The sequence below is a fragment of the Eschrichtius robustus genome, chromosome 3 (assembly GCF_028021215.1).
Source record: "Eschrichtius robustus isolate mEscRob2 chromosome 3, mEscRob2.pri, whole genome shotgun sequence".
In the NCBI taxonomy this organism is placed as follows: domain Eukaryota; kingdom Metazoa; phylum Chordata; class Mammalia; order Artiodactyla; family Eschrichtiidae; genus Eschrichtius; species Eschrichtius robustus.
The window spans coordinates 157,297,671-157,314,917 of record NC_090826.1 but is presented as its reverse complement, the minus strand read 5'-3'; the positions used below and the strand labels follow the sequence as shown (position 1 = coordinate 157,314,917).

Here is a 17,247-nt window from a genome sequence, read left to right as displayed (position 1 = left end):
GAAAAGGACTGTGTCTTATATATGAACAAAAATGTATTTTAATGAAGAAAGATAAAGCCCAGCGAAGCAACAGAGTTTAAAGTGAATCAGAAAGAAAAAAGCCAGGAGTTCTGACTTGTGATCCAGACTCTTCCTGAAAAGTCACTCTTTTTCCTCCCCTCCTAGGGGATAAAGGAGTGACAACAAGGAAGAGAAACTTCACCGAGGAAAAGGAAAAAAGGAAAACATTACTGGAAAGCTTATGAGAAAAAAAGACCCTGTGGAAATTTGTTATCTGTTGCTATGAGGTGCTCTGGCCCAGAAGCCAATCTGAGGCCAGGATGATACTTACTGACGCAGGCCATTAGGTCATGGAAGATGTCCTTGGGGAAGAGAGGGTGTTCCAGCCCCCGGAAGTAAAGCTTCAGGACGCCAGCTATGGAGTCCATGTCATGGTCATTCTGGTCCCCAGCCAGGGGGTCCTCTCCTAAGGATAAGCAATCCCCCCAAAAAGGAAAGAGAGAGTGAGAGAGGTAAAAACAAACAGGATGAAGCAGAGGTGGTGGGGAAGGAGTGGCCTATTCAAACCTTCATCGCAGTCCCTCAGCTTTCTGCCCAGCATGGTGGCCACGAGTAGGGCAACCAGAGACTAGCGAAAGCAAAGACTGCTTAGGCTCAGGGGCCCCGGGGCCAGAGGAGGGGCACAAAAGTCCGTTAACATAAATTTGCTTGTGCCAGACTAGCTCAGGGACATTCCCTCTGGGCTGGGGATGGGACACAGCAATTGGCTCTCTCATGAGATCATGAAACCAGGCTGGGACTGAGTCCCTAGGGGAGGGAAATGAGGCCAGGGAGGCCAGCCCCTCTGATTAGCTCTCTCTCCTCTTGGCCTGTAACAAAGCACACCTACTTACAGGAGAACAATCATACTGGAGCTCCCTATGGAAAATTTCATATCAGATGTAATTAGATTTAATGATAGGACCAACCTCAAATTGAAACTATATATATCCATTTCAGTGACGGAAATTGCCAAAGCTTGCCCATTACCTTAATAGCCCACAAGATAATAAATGGGCTAAGATGAACAGGCGCATTCGCTCTGCCACCAAGGGTGCTGGATACAGCCATAAACTGCCCAGATATCATAGTTAACTTCTTGGGTTTGGGTAGATCATCCGGAGGAGAGGGGCAGGATGAATGGGGCTGAGAAGGAGGAAACTGGGATGTACCCTGGCATCTCCCTGCATATCTGGGTGGGGGTGGGGGGATGTCTACAGGAGAGAAGGTGCTGGGCTGAAGACGGAGGCAAACTGGCTTGCTAACCTCTGGGTACCTCTCAGGGAGAAAGCGTGGAGCTAGTATCCTGGGGAGCTGGCAAACATTTGGTCTTATCTTTCAGGCCGTTTCCTCACCTCTCTCAAAGGCGTTTTTGATGTCATTCACTTCCACCTGGGATCCTGACACTCGGAAGATTCCCTCATGCTGTAGTCCTAGAAAGACAGGGAAAAGTGATCAAGGAGACAAAAAAGCAAATTCACCACCACGGCTCCAAGCCTAGTTGAGTGTCTGTCTCCCTCAGCCAGTGTGTATTTAAGCATCCTGTCTCTCTTCTTCAGGCCAGAGGAGAAAGCCTATACAAGGATGGTGGAAAAGTCACTGGAATGAATATGAGGCATTGGTCTAAAGAAAGCACCGAGTCAGAGACTTAAGGGAAGAGATGTCTACATCATTTCTGATTCTGACAGAGTCTATGAGGCAGGCTCCTTCTCCAGCCTTTGCTTCTCTGTCCCCAACTGCAAAGTAGGGAAGTGATTCCTGGCACCTGCTTATCCCTAAGGGTCAGGGATGAGATTTGGGGACATGGCAGGCAAGCCACTACACATCACCAGAGTTTCATAGGGTCTGAGATCATACTTAGTGCTTTAGCTGTTCTAACACTGTTTGGCTGTTCTAGAGGACAATGCTTTCACTACTTATGAAAAAGGGAGGACATAAATTGGTACAACCACTATGGAGAACAGTACGGAGGTTCCTTAAAAAACTAAAAATAGAATTACCATATGATCCAGCAATCCCACTCCTGGGCATATATCTGGAGAAAGCCATAATTCGAAAAGAGACATGCACCCCAATGATCATTGCAGCATTATTTACAACAGTGCGGTCCCCAACCTCTTTGGCACCAGGGAGCAGTTTTGTGGAAGACAATTTTTCCAGGGATGGTGGGTGGGGGTGGGCAGGATGGTTCAGGCAGTAATGCGAGCGATGGGGAGCGGCAGATGAAGCTTCGCTTGCTCGCCCGCCGCTCACCTCATGCTGTGCGGCCCAGTTCCTAACAGGCCGAGACTGGTACCGGTCTGCGGCCTGTGGGTTGGGGACCCCCAATTTACAGTAGCCAGGACATGAAGCAACTTAAACGTCCATTGACAGATGAATGGATAAAGAAGATGTGGTACATATATACAAGGGAATATTACTCAGCCATAAAAAAGAATGAAATTATGCCATTTGCAGCAACATGGATGGAACTAGAGATTATCATGCTAAGTAAAGTTAAGTCAGACAGAGAAAGACAAATATCATATGATATCACTTATATGTGGAATCTAAAAAAATGATACAGGGACTTCCCTGGTGGCCCAGTGGTAAAGAATCAGCCTTCCAATACAGGGGACGCAGGTTCGATCCCTGGTTGGGGAACTAAGATCCCACATGCCGTGGGGCAACAAAGCCCGCGTGCCACAACTACTGAGCTCGCACGCCTCAACGAGAGAGCCCGCATGCCGCAAACTAGAGCCTACGTGCCCTGGAGCCCACACACCACAACTAGAGAGAAGCCCGCGCCGCAGGGAGAGATCCTGCACGCCTCAACAAAGACCCTGTGTGCCGCACTAAGACCCAACGCAGCCAAAAAATAAATTAAATAAATAAATAAAATAAATAAATATTTTTTAAAAACCTAAAAAATAAAAGATACAAACTTATATACAAAACAGAAACAGACTCACAGACTTCGAATACAAATTTATGGTTACCAACGGGGAAAGATGGCGGGGAGGGATAAATTAGGAGGTTGGCATCAACATACACACACTACTATATATAATAGATAATCAACAAGGACCTACTATATAGCACAGGGAACTCTACTCAATATTCTGTAATAACCTATATGGGAAAAGAATCTGAAAAAGAATGGATACATGTATATGTATAACTGAATCACTTTGCTGTACACCTGAAACTAACACAACATTGTAAGTCAACCATATTCAAATGTAAAATTAAAAAAAAAACAGAGAAAGAAAGAAAAAGGGAGGACATGAAAAGACAAGTGATCAGGCACTGCATTGCAGGCACTGTGCCAGCCACTGGTCCTTGACTGCAGTTTGACTCTAAAGGCAACATGCCTCAATGCCACACTAGAATAATGTGCATGAAAACGATGTCTTTTTGAAGTTTGTTAGGGTAAAAATAATAATAGAAAATTAATGCATGTGTGGTGATTGCTTATGTGCTTATAGCCACATAAAGCAGGGGTTACCAGCAAGCCCATTTTCTAGGTGAGGGGATTGATAAGGGATGACCAGCATTAGGTTATACAGGTGATAAGAGCCAGATCCAGGGGCCCAGGCTTCCTGGCTGCAATCATGTACTCATTCCTCAATGCCAGGCTTGTGAGTCCTATTGGAGTGAAAGCACAGAGGGTGGGGGATCCCATTTGTCAGTCTGACGGTGGATACGGCTCATAGAGAGCACCCCACATGCAACTCAGAACTGGGGAGGGATCCAGGAAGCATGAGCCCAGGGGCTGGACTGAGCTAGCATCTTTTATCATATCAGGCCTGTCCGGTTTTTCTCAAGAGCACCGTGGCTCAAACTTGGACATTTTGTCAAAGTCCCTCTGTTACAGCACGATCCATCAAAATTCTTGAATCTCAAACAAATTTCTTCTTTGGAAAGCAAAATAGAATAATGCTACATTTTGTCCACTGTTTTAGGACTCCCCTCTTGATGGGGGTGGTGTGGTAGTGGTGACTGGTTTCTATCAGCTAGACCTTTGCAGTAAACCACACAGGCCAGGACTGAATCCCGAACCCAACTGTAGCAATAGTAAGAAGGAAGCAGGGGGAATTTAATTACCTGGCTTGTAATAGGACTTAAGTTGTCTGTTCCTCTAGGGGAATCTCCAGAATATCCCTCACAGAATGGCAGGCAATGTTAAGACCCCAATGTAACAGTACCATATTAGTTACCAATGGGGTGTGACAGCCAGATAATGCCGTATAAACAAAGAATGTAAACAGCAAGTTTCTGACAGAAACAGTCAGCTACTCAGCGACTCGACAAAAACACAGTATAATATAAGGAACTGTCATCTCAGGGACCAGGCTACTCAGTCTCATTGGTGCAGCCAACAGTTTGCTGAGAGAGGATCATCTCGGTACTTTTGGTAGATTAGACATCAAGAACAAGCCAGTGTGGCCCACGGGCCCAGAACAAGAAGAAATCAGAGGAGAGCTTATTGGAAACCAGGCAGCAGGCCTGAGGCACACCGAGGTCCCTTTCTGTCTGGTTTCCATTTCCCTTTGAGAACCCAGGCTTTAGAAGGGCCAACATGTGTTCTTGCTCAACAGATAGAATCTTTAGAGTGTCTAATCTGATGATTCTGAAAGTAGGAACATTAATAAATGGTCGGTTTCCAGAAAGTGAAGGGGAAAAGCACTTGGCTTTTTATTATAACGCAGGTAAGGCCTCACATAACCAAGCTGACACATGCATGACCTTTCTCATTTTTCCTTAGTGCTCACTAACATAAAAGTATAAAGCCAATCAGACTTGGGTAAGTTATTTGGAAACGGCACAAAACCTTCCATTTTGCGCTGGATCCAGCTGTTGCCCAGAGTTGCTCTCCTAGAGAAGTCTTGAAATGATTGCTACAACACCACGTCTTGCTCACATGTCTCTGCTCCTTTCCTCACGAAAATGGTGGGGTTTTTCCATCCTGATCGAGTCTCAGTTGTTCCTCACATCCCTTCTCTTCCTTTAAGTCTTCCTGGATCACCCGGACACACCATTTACAAGTGAGCCTCAGCTTTCTCATCTGTATAATGGGGACTAGAACATCTACCTCCCAGGGAACATGAAGATAGTGAGGATGTGCAAATGTTGGCAGTTGGTGGGCCACAGATGTGTTTGGGGTTGACCAAAGTTATGGACCCTATCCTCACTAAATGCACATATACAAACATTTTATCCATCATCTTTAGGGAGTTCAGGAATACCTTAAGTCCCTATCTGGGGGAAAAAATTCAATTTGCTGAACAATTTTTTTTTTTCTGGACACACCACACGGCTTTCGGGATCTTAGTTCCCTGACCAGGGATTGGATCTGTGCCCCCTGTCGCGGAAGCGTGGAGTCCTAACCACTGGACACCAGGGGATTCCCTGAACAAATGTTTTTTGAACAGCTACTATATACTAAGGTTTTTTTTCTTCTTTAAATCAACAATATATTTATTTGCTTCATCTTATAATATTTACACATAAAATGGCTTCAGAATTGCTAGCTCACCACCCTGTGATAAAAACAATTACCGACTACTGTGCATTATTTGTTTACAGTTCTTTTTGTTGTTAGACTTACAGTATATAATCAAAATACTGTTTTTCAAAGAAACTTAGATTATTTTCTTCCTCATCTCCTCAGTGTGCCTATGTTATTCATCTGTAATACAGTTAGGTTTATTTGTTACCTTTTGTATTCCATTTGGAGTTTTACCCACATCCTTGTTTTATATATTTGTTTATTTATCTTTTGAGTATGGAAAACACCCATGTAGTTCTAAAAGTCAAAATTACACAAAAAGGAATACTCAGAGAAATGTCACTCTTCTCCCATTTCTCATTCCCCCATTCTTTTCACTCTTTTGACCCATTCATGTAAATAACCAGTCAAATATTAGTTTCTGGATTCATCCTTCCTGTATTTCTTCTTGCAGAAGTGACAAGGCACATGTATATTCTTATACCCTCTTCTTTCTTACATGAAAGGCAGCATGCTATAGATACTCTTTTGCCCTTTGCTTTTTTCCACTTGACAATGTATCCTGGCAATCTCGCCAGGTCATTTCATGGACATCTTCCTCATTCTTTTTTGCAGCTGCATAGTTTCCCACTGTGTGCATATACCATAGTTTATTCATCTATTCTTCCATGTATGGCATTTAGGTTGTTTTGAGATTTACTTTTTTTAAAAAATTTTATTTATTTATTTATTATTTATGGCTGTGTTGGGTCTTCGTTTCTGTGCGAGGGCTTTCTCTAGTTGCGGCAAGTGGGGGCCACTCTTCATCGCGGTGCGTGGGCCTCTCACTATCGCAGCCTCTTTTGTTGCGGAGCACAGGCTCCAGACGCGCAGGCTCAGTAATTGTGGCTCACGGGCCTAGTTGCTCCACGGCATGTGGGATCTTCCCAGACCAGGGCTCGAACCCGTGTCCCCTGCATTGGCAGGCAGATGCTCAACCACTGCGCCACCAGGGAAGCCCTAGGTTGTTTTGTTTCTAATATTTTGCAATTACAAATGAGGCTGCAATAAATAACCTTATGCAAATGTACTTTCGTATTTTGCAGGTGTGTCTTCATGGTAAATTCCTAGAAGGACTGCTGCATCAGATCAGTGCATATGTAGTTTTGTTAGACGTTGTCAAATTCCCCTCCAAAAGGGTTGTATGGGTTTGCATTCCCATCAGCAATATGTGAGCATACCTGTTTCCCCAGAGCCTCACTACAGAAATATGCTAAGTTTTGGTTTCCGCATGTACTGTGCCTGTACAGGGGCAGGGACAGTACATTCAAGCCACGATATCCAGAACCCATCCACTTCTCAACAACTCCACAGCTGATGCCCTATGCCATGTCTTCCCTGGGCTAATGCAGCAGCCTCCTATTTCCTCCTATGGTCTTATCTCTACACAGCAGCCTGGAATCCTTTAGAAAGATCACTCCCTGTTCATAAATTCTCCAACAGCGTCCCACTCACTTAGAATAAAATCCAAACACCTACCTTAGTCGACAAAACTCTAAGAGTCTGGCCTCTGGCTTCATCTCCTGCCACTCTCTTCTCCACTCACTCTGCTCCAGCCACACTGGCATCCTGCGTGCTGGTCCTTGCATATGCCAAGGATCTCTGCATGTGATGTTTCCTTTCCCCAGAACACTCTTCCCCAGATACCCATGTGGCTCACTCCCTGACTTCCTTCAGGATGGCAAATGCCACCTTCTTGGGTGACTTAATAGTTTCCCTGAACAATCCACCCAGAACAGTATCCCCTCTCCATTCTCCTTCTCCTCACCTTGCTTTATTTTTCTTCATGACATTCACCAACACCTGATATATATTAATTTGTTTATTTATCAACTGATCATCTATTTATTGGTCCTTTAGTAGAATGTAAGGTTCATGAACACAGTAACTTTTTCTTGGTACACAATGAGCAATCAATATACACACAGACGGTCCTCAACTTACAATGGTTTGACTTAAGACTTTTCGACTTTACGATGGTACAAAAGCGATACACATCCAGTAGAATCTGTACTTGGAATTTTGATCTTTCCTGGGCTATTGATACGTGGTACAGTACTCTCTCGTGATGCTGGGCAGCAGTCATGGGCTGCAGCTCCCAGCCAGCCATGCAAACATGAGGGTAAACAAACGATACACTTACAATCATTCTGTACCCAGATAACCACCCTGTTTTTCACTCAGTAGAGTATTCAATAAATTACATGAGACATTCAACACTTTATTATAAAACTGGCTTTATGTTAGATGATTTTACCCAACCGTAGGCTAATATAAGTGTTCTAAGCACGTTTAAGGTAGGCTAGGCTAAGCTATACATGTTTGTGTATAAGGCTTGCAGGTTAGGTGTATTAAATGCATTTTTGACTTTAGATATTTTCAACTTACGATGGGTTGATAGGGATATAACCCTATCATAAGCTGAGGAAGATGTGTGCTTGCTGAATGAATGAATGAACAGAATGTATGGATGACAGGATCCGAGTTCAGACTCTCTTGTTCCTATTGTCCTTTAGGCACAGATAATTCCTCCCCCCCTGAACTCAGTTTGGACTTATCTTTGCCAACTGCTTCACTATTAATCATTACCATCTTGTGAAATTTCTTGTACTGCTATTCTGAATTACTACAGCTTATCTCTTTTTATTTAACTTTTTACTTGCTTATTTATTTTCTCCCAACTGCTTCTTAAAACCAAGTAAAGACAGGGTTACCCCTGTTTTTGTTTTCCTATTTGGCAATGCATGGTGCCCAGCACCGATCAGGGGCTTGATAAATATTTGTTGACTGTTCAAGAGTGCTATACAATGCTGTTACTTCTGGTGGATGGAGATACAATGAAAAAATAGTAGCTGATTAGAATGGCATAAGTCGTAAACATGCTAACATAATTATTATTCCAAAAATAAACCCAAGCAATGCCCCAGTTTATTGGGAGAGAGGAAGGAGAGGAAGGGAGAGAACGGCTGCTTCTGAATTGAGACCAGCGATCATCTACATACCTCCTTAGCGCCAAGAAGGTCATTCTGTCACTTTACTTATAACTAGGCAGGATAACATCTAAAAACAATTTCTGATGCCCAGTTCCTAAAAATCTTCATGGTGCTTGCTCAGATATCTGTGTTTTCTAAACACTCTTACACTTGGAAGGCTCAATTCATCTCTTTCCCTAAATTCTGTCCAACCAGCCTAGGAGCTGGTGAGGAATGGATTTATGAGATTCAGCGTCATCCAAGCAGAAGACAGCGTGACTTAGGTTGAGAAGAAGCCAGCCCTGCCAGACTCTCAAATGTTGGCTGCAACCTTAAGAGCAGCTACTAACTGAGCTCTGGAGATGTCCTAAACAGCGAGACCAAACCAGAACAAAAACTGAATATTACCAGGAGTCAATGCAATATTGTAAAAGGAGCTTGTTTTCAAAGCAGTCTGCTGCAGAAAGCCAATGTGACACAAAGGTCCAGCCTATGCAGTGGGAGATACCAACATGGGCAAAGACGGTGAGTAATGGCGAAACTAGCGTCACCACATCGGACCAGCTAGACTTACTCACATAACAGCTATAATTTAAAACTCACTCTAAGCTAGAAAAGGGAGTGTGGTAAGTGGCTAAGGCACCTGGGGGTCAAAAATACATGATATTTTTCTCTCAATGTCTAGGTGTGGCCATTCTGAGGTAGCAAACATTATGTGAACAAATAAGATTTTATTTCTCTTTGGAGAATGTCAGGATGGGAAGTCAATCTCTATTCTTACTCTATAAAGAATTCCTGGAAGTTCTTCCCAGTTCTTGCACAAATATGGGCAAGGCTGTAATCCTGCTTACCGTGTCTGCTGATAAACCGGATACAGCTTTCTACCACCAAAGGAATTGCCTGGCTGGAATCCTAAAAAGCCAAAGAAACACAACATTAGAATCTTCAAAGAGAGATAGCCCAGGGTCAGAGAAAATGAGCCAAAACCGTGTGGAACTTGTCTCAGCTGGATCAGTGGTTGGTCCACAAGAAGCATCCAGCCTAGCCTCCACGCTCCAAAGCATGTGCACAACCATCTACTTGGAATGCCTCATGCCGATGTCTTAAATTCAGCGCGTCCTATATGAAACTGATCATTTTTATCCCACGTGCCCCCCCCCCCGCAGCCATACAATCAATCAATACATACATATATTCTGTCAAGTTTGCCTCCTAAATCTATTTATTTCTCTCCATCTCTACTGCCACCAACCCAGTCCAATCCACCAGTATCTCCATTCCCATCCCTGTCGTCCTCCAAACCAGTTTTTCTTCCCTCATATTGGTTAGATGATCTTTAAAGGTGCACATTCCATCGTTTACTCTCTAGGCTAAACTCCTTCAAGGACTTCTCGCTACTTTCTGTAGCAGCCTTTTGTGTCTGGGGTCCTGTCTTAGCCTCCAGTTTTGTCTCCTTCTGCTCCTCCTCCCACTCTGCTTCAGCCACACTGGCCTTCCTTCCGCTCCTCAGTAAGGCCTCCTTTGCTCATGGCTTTGCGTGAGCTGCTGGAATGCTCTCCTCACCCCGGACCCCCACCCCCAGGGTCTCAGTGCAAGTATCACTTCCTCAGGGATGCTTTTCCAGACTCCCCGGATGAGATCAGAGCCCCTGTCTATGGGGTCTCAGCACCTTGTACTTGGCCTTCACAGCCTGATTGTGACTTAATTGTGTGGATATGAACATTTGTTTGCATTTGTCACCATTATAGCTCGAGTTCCACAGGGCAGATCCTATGTCAGTTCTTGGTGTCCAGCTCTGGCCATGATGCTCTCATATAGCAGGTGCTCAATTAATATCAGTGGAAGGTAGCAGAATGAATCAATGGGAACATCAGAGAGGGGGTTTGTTTGGCATAAAAGGCAAGAAAGAAAAAAACCTAACTCTTGGAAATAGTGGAAACTAATTGGTACTAACTTAAGCAGCAGGTCTCCCAGATATCAATCTTTGCTCTGCCATTTTTGCTCTACAATCCTGCCATTTATTTAACTTCTTTTGGCCTTAATTTGGTATCTACAAACTGGGGAGGGGGATTGGTGGTGAGGAGAGTAATATTTCCTATTGGCACATGAACACAGTGCTTAGCATTTACAAAAGAATTTATAGAGGTGTTGGGTATTAAGTGCTTTAGATAGATTGGTCCTGGTAACAACCCTATGGGATGTGTACTATTATTATCCTCATTTGACAAGTGAGGAAATGAAGGCTTAGCAAGGTGAAATAGCTGCTTACGGTGACACAGTTGCTAAGGAGAAGAGCCAGGATTCAAACCCAGGCAGTCTCCCCCTGAGACTGAGCATCTCACTACCACCCATACTGCATCCTAGGAGCTTGGCAAACATAGTCAGGTGTGAATACCAAATATTACTGAAAACCAGTAGGGTTTTCTAGTGCAGCTAAATGCACAATCACTCAGTTACAGGGAAGGAAGGGACCAGGCAGAGTGACCTTAATCCTAGTTAGAAAGGGCTTTAGATGTTCAGGACAGAGACTGGGTTCTCCAGTAGGATGGGTCCTGTGGCGTCTGCCCATTTCACAGGTTTGTTTGTGCCTCTCCCCCGGCCCTAAATTTTCAACTGTAGCCGGGGGTTTGGCCCCCAATAGAGAAGCAGCTGGGTCTCATGAAGATGCCAGGCTGAGAGAAGAGCTGGCATGGCCTCCAGCTCCTGAGCTTGCTGGGAAGCCAGGATGCTGCCAGAGGACGTATTGTGTACCAAAGTGCAGCTGGCGTCAGGAAGGTCTCAGAGACCCAAATGCTCGTCTCATGACCCCCAGACCCGTCTGCTTCCTCCAGCTCTCCAGCTTCAGTAGCCGGTGTCTGCCTTCTTGTTGCCACCAGTAAATTCTACCAGTCAGCCTAGGCTGGTCTCAGAGGAAGAATCTTTGTCAGCTCTTCCTTACACTAATGAAGAAACTGGGTTCCACTATAAAAAAAACCCCAAACCGAATTTTTTGGAGGTCTTTTTATGTTTACAAACATTGTTATTATACTTTTCATTCACAAACAGTAGGTAGCGGTGATAATGAGGACAGTGATATGAGGGTTTGTAAAGTTTTTCTGGTCCTAAGACCCAGAGTGAGGGAGGTTGGGAAGCTCACAGGTTATGGTTTCAGTAAGTTACGTGAGTGCAAAATTCTGCCTAAACTTGTGGTAAAAGGAATATCAATGATAGCTAAAGGGAAGCATGCAGGGTTGCAGAAAGCAAGGCATCAAAGACATTAACCTGCATGTCCATGGTTACCAGAAGTAGCCCAGAGGATAATTTGTGGCAGACAAGAGTGGGCCAGAGATGACCTGTCCTACTGCAGAGGAGTATTTTCCTAGTCCCCACTGCTCCAGTGGAGCTTAAGTCAGAGTCCAGTGAAAACAAAGGACAAAGGACATTGCAAGGACAAAGCCATGAAGGCTTCAGACTCTCTCCTTGTAATGTTTCTGAGCTCCGAGTGAATCCATTTCCCCAGGACGTGCCCTGGTGAAGACCCTCACTTCACCATAGATCTTGCAGACAACTGACTGAGCAGCGTCTATGTGTGTTCTTATTCAGTGTCTGTCTCTCCCTTTCTTCCTCTCTCCTTCCCTCCTCCAGTGTTAGAATCCTTGTCAGTTTAATTCTTTTGTTCATAATATTTTTGGTCATTTAACCCCAAGGTTGGAAGGGCCCTTGAAGGACGATCGGGTCAAATCCCCATTCAGTCAGATTAAAGGAACTTTAAACCAAAAGTGGAAGGAGAAAAGTAGCAAACATAACTTGGAAGAGATAGTAAAGCAGGGGTCCAGTGATTTGCAGGGGAAAGCAATCAAGAAGGTGGCTAGATAATGTCTAAATATGTCATTGTTTGGCATAATTTCTCACACGTGAGAGAGTTACGATTTTTGCCAGGTACTGATCTTTGTTACATTTGTTAGATTTACGTTTTCACCAGGGAGAAAATACAAGTCTTGACCCCTGATTAGATGTGGGTAATAAGGAAAAAAGAGGCATCAAAGATAAGATGTGGGGCTTCAGGGATTGTGAAGAATAGAGGGTCCCCATAAGAGTTGAGAAGTAAGGGGAGGTGCTAAGGAACTGAAAATGTGGTGGGAAGGTGAGGAGATGGATGCTGAGGGTAGCAGGTGCCACCGCAACTCCTGAGCATCAACGTCCTGCCCATCAGTTAGGAGTTAGATCCAAAGACTCAGAACGACAACGTTACAGAACAAGTGGATGCTTCGGGAAGGAGAGAAAAGAGACAGAATCATCTAAGGCAACACAAGTGACAAGGGAAAGAATATGGAAGGAAGTCAAAAGAGGACCAAGCCTTGGGGAAATGCTTACATTTCGAGGAACAGAGAAAGATGGGCCAGCAAACAAGATACGGAAGTAATAGGAATGAGAAAATTCTGGGCTTGACGGGAGCAGGGAATGCTTGGAAGCGGCAGTTGAGGCATCTCTTTTTGAAGAAAAGTCAGATGGTCTGAACCTAGGCTTTGCTAGGGTCAAAAATGATTGGAACGCATTGCGGAGACTCAAAAGCAAAAGCTACCCGGTTCTTCCTCTTGTTTGGCTGATTTGCCATAAACAACCAAACAAATTTTATTTCTTGGTTATGTATACAAGATTACTCCTCTTCCAAATTACTCACTATTTACCTTTCTATCTTAGAAAAACTCTTCACTGATCCACCATTAGATTTGAACTGCTGGAAAAAAAGTGAATGAAAACAAGGTCTTTACTTGATTGGGGTTTCTGGTGCATGCTGGAACTCTTACACAAATCTAGCACCTGGCAAATATGCTTTGCCTGCAACTGCCTAGGCACAGCAGGATGAAAACCAGATGGGTGCCGTTCTTTTCTGATTATGAGCCCCACCAGGGACACATATCACCTGCCAAACCGTGGCCTTTGGCACTCCTGCAGCCAGAGTGGTCGCACCCAGGCTCCATCTATATGTAGGAGGCTCAGTTTCAGTCCAGGAACTGAAAGGAACAAACTTCAAGGTCAATCCTGTTCTTATTTTTGAAGGGGGGGAAAAAAACCTTGCTCCCTCTTTAAGATATCCACCTATTAATTTTAAATGTAATAAATGATCCCGGGGAGGCACTCCATTCCTCTCTAGTTTTAACTGAAATTATGAAAGAAAGGGGAAGAAGAAAGAAAGAAGAGGAATAAGAGGAAAGAGAACTGCAATGACATCATTATAATTTAAAAAATGTGTAATTGCATCTGATGGTGTTCTCATTAAAAGAAGATCCAAAATAGAGAAGGGAAAAAAATTAGAGACAGCAAAGCTAAGACAAGTGCGGGCTATGTTATCAACTTCCCCAGCTGGACTGCCCAGCCAGCTGAAGCAGTGAGATCAGCTGAAGACCCTGCAGGGGCTACCACCATCGCAGAAACCATGTGCCCTCTACATTCCATTAACTCCCTGTGGCTACAGCCACTGTGAATTACCCAAAATGATTTTTTAAAGCCTGGATCAGCTTTCCCCTGAGTAGACACAAAGACATTTCTGAGCTCTCTCCACCCCCTCTCTGCTAACTGCCTGCTGCATAGCTGGTACGAGCTTAGGGGATACAAAACCATTTTAGTATTTGCCATAAAGTATAATTAGGAAGTCCAATTTGCAACTGCAAAAAAAAAAGAAAAAAAAACCTTCAATTAATTCTTTTTAAACAAGCACAAGTGATGTTTAGATTATCCACTGATGTGGACTGCCCATGCCGAGCTAAGATCCCTCCTAAGGTGGGTCATGAGAGCTAGCTGCTTACAGCTCAGTGTCAGATTTTAATACAACTCTGAAGATAATGCACATAATTGCAGAGCTCAACGTCTCTTGTTTATCATTCCTAGACCAGACTTATCTTTACATTTTTAGTATGTCTTAGAAATACATCCAAGATGACCATGCCACCAGAAACAAACAAACAAAAACCTGCAAACTTGGTCTAGGTGATTAGATGCTGTGAGTTACTGTCATATTGGTACCCATGTACGAAGTGTGAGGCCTCTTTCACGGTCTCCTAGAGAAGTAGCACCAAAGATAGTTCTGGCACAGTCTGCTGCAGTCAAACCAGACCTCTAGTATGTAAGAGCATAAACGACTAGAGAGGAGAGGAACGAGTCCCTGCCCCCCTCGCTAAATCGATGAAATTGCCGTAATATTAAACATACTATGACTAAATGGTACATTCCAAATGTAAGCATGAAGTCAGAAAAGTGTCTGTCCCATCCACACTGGAGTTCCATAAATATCTGGGATCTAACCATTTCACGCCAGACAAGCCTGCCTCTTGCTGGGCCCTTACCTGTTTCCTCACAGTTGAGCTACGCCTGTGGTTGAATCCAGCAACAGGGAGGGAAAAGAGAAAATGAGATTAAAAACAATCTGTGAGGCGGTTAATGAAACAAGTCACATTAATCAGCTCAGTCCCAGAAGTGGCTAAGAGACTTGATAAGTTACCTTCCAAATGAAGCCCAATAAAGCGCTTTTCACAAAAGCTTAGAGACCTCTGGTTTTAATGTCTGCCACCATTCAAAAGTAGAATAGGAGGGAATTGGTTCAATTTGCAGTAAAATATATATAGGTCAGACAACAGGAGGATTTCTCCATTTGCAAGGAGACACTAGTAAACACCAAAGGAAGCTACGATTTTCTTTCTCTTGGAAATCCTTAGGGAAAAGATAAGGAGCGATTTTCCCGGAATTTAGACAGTAGAGTGTCCAGACTGGAAGGAACCTTGGTGATTCCATAGGTCAATGCTTTTCAAGCTGTGTTTAGCCTTGGAAGCCTTTTTTCCAAGGGAGTCTGACTCAGACAACAATCCCCCAAGCAAGGAGAGCAGTGATGCCTATTTGAGTGAGGGTAGGAGGTAGGGACCAGAGCCCGGCTGCCGGGGCACCGTCTGCCACTTCCACTAGGCTGTTCTTAAGAACCTCTTTGGAATCCTAGAGCTCCTTGGGTCTAGGTGAATGCTCTGTCTTGTCTTTTTTTTGGCCATGCTGCACAACTTGTGGGATCTGAGTTCCCCTCACCAGGGACTGAACCCATGCCCCCTGCAGTGGAAGCATGGAGTCTTAACCACTGGACTGCCAGGGAAGTCCCTCTCTATCTTGTCTTATAGATGAGGAAACTGGAGTTCAGAGAGGGGAAAAGAGCAGCCCAAGGTCACACAGTGAATAACACAGCACAAGGGAATTCAGCTCAGCTCTTTTCACTCCCATAGAGCCTTCTGCAGTTATGGCACTTTAGGTGAACTTACACTAAGACTTTAGCACCAAGAAGATATATTCTACAGAATTCCATTATCCTGGTTCCCTCCAGTCAACAAGACTAGTATATTAATGGGATCTTTATTGTAATCCACAATGACAAAACGATGAAAGCCAAATGAAGCTATTTTTAAGTAATGAGCCTATAATTGTAAATGGCCTCATGACTATTGTGTGTGTTGCCAGATATAAGTGGTTTATATAATGGGCTAACGCAGGGTCTCTAAGGAGTCCAGCCCATTAAAGCTCTTTCCCCAGTTAAATCAGCACATTTTTAGGCATCTGAGAACCGTCGGCTGAATGAATGCCTTGCTCTCCGCCAACTCACGAGTTTTCTCATAGCAGCTCCATGACTGAGAGGGAAAATATTTGGCTGGGGTGGGGGAGGGCGGGGAAGGTGGGGAAAGATTGGGAGGGCTGCATACTTGTACATCAGGCGAGGATGTCTACCAATGCTGTTGGCAAGCAATGCAATGTAATATTTCATTATCCAGCGACACTCGCTAATTAGAGGCTGTCATCTTTTCCATGTATAAAAAAAATTTCAGGTCAAATGCTATCTTCTGATCCTCGTTCCCTAGGTCAGAGACTTCCCAAAACCCACGCGTTGAAGTCTAAAAGCTAAGGTTAGGTTACCAGGATCCTCCAGCGTCGAACATTTCTTTTCCGTGCAATGCAGTGGTTTTGGGGGGTCTCTGGGACTATTTCGGCAAACGGTAACTCTCTTCACTTAATTCTGCTCAGCAAATCCCATTTCCATTTGAGGCCAGATGGGGTCAGCAAGGTAAAGGGATGGAAGCCACCCCTGCCCTAGGCCACTCCTTCACAAAGTCATCCAACACCTCTACAACTCAACTCCTTGGCTCTTTCCCAGGCTGGGATGGTTCTACCCCTCCGGCCTCTCTTCATCCCTTCCCAGGGCTGTCTCAGGCCATACCTACCTGGCCAGACTGCAATCTGTCCGCTGACCTGTTGGAAAGACAAAGGCAAAAAGCACATGTTGAAGCAGACGGGGTGAAAGGGGGAGACTTGCTCCCGGGAATGACTGTGTCTGCCCGGCTCCCCAGGGAGCCACTAGCATCACGTGTGACCAGCCTTCCAGGCAAAAAAGAAGAGAGCACCCAGGGCCTCTTTCTGGGCCTCGTTTCTGATGCTTGTTCCCAGCCCGGGGCTGCTGGTATCCTGAAACCTTAGGATTGCCAACTCTGCTTCCCAGTGGGAAAACGGGTGGATGTGGGGGAAAAATAGCAAGGCAGACCATATCTTAGAGAACAAATTATTAGAAGCTTTCCCAGAGATGAAATTCAGCTTCTCTTCTATGTATGCTGGGTATGTGTGTGGTGGGGAGGGAGGGATGAACTTGCTTGCCCTTCAGGCTATGAACACACACACACACACACACACACACACACACACACA

General features: G+C 44.5%; 1 protein-coding gene across 7 annotated transcripts in view; it reads right to left on the bottom strand.

Moving 5' to 3' along the window:
* The window catches only part of SRGAP2 (SLIT-ROBO Rho GTPase activating protein 2), a 234,114-nt gene that overhangs the window by 28,267 nt on the left and 188,600 nt on the right, over window positions 1–17,247 (bottom strand). For all 7 annotated transcript variants that reach the window (XM_068541600.1, XM_068541602.1, XM_068541601.1 and 4 more), the window contains exons 12-16: window positions 16,770–16,797; window positions 14,865–14,889; window positions 9,393–9,453; window positions 1,395–1,472; window positions 332–466 (exon numbers count right to left, since the gene is read on the bottom strand). In XM_068541600.1, the coding sequence (XP_068397701.1) occupies window positions 332–466; window positions 1,395–1,472; window positions 9,393–9,453; window positions 14,865–14,889; window positions 16,770–16,797 (327 nt within the window). The remainder of the gene's footprint in view (window positions 1–331; window positions 467–1,394; window positions 1,473–9,392; window positions 9,454–14,864; window positions 14,890–16,769; window positions 16,798–17,247) is intronic.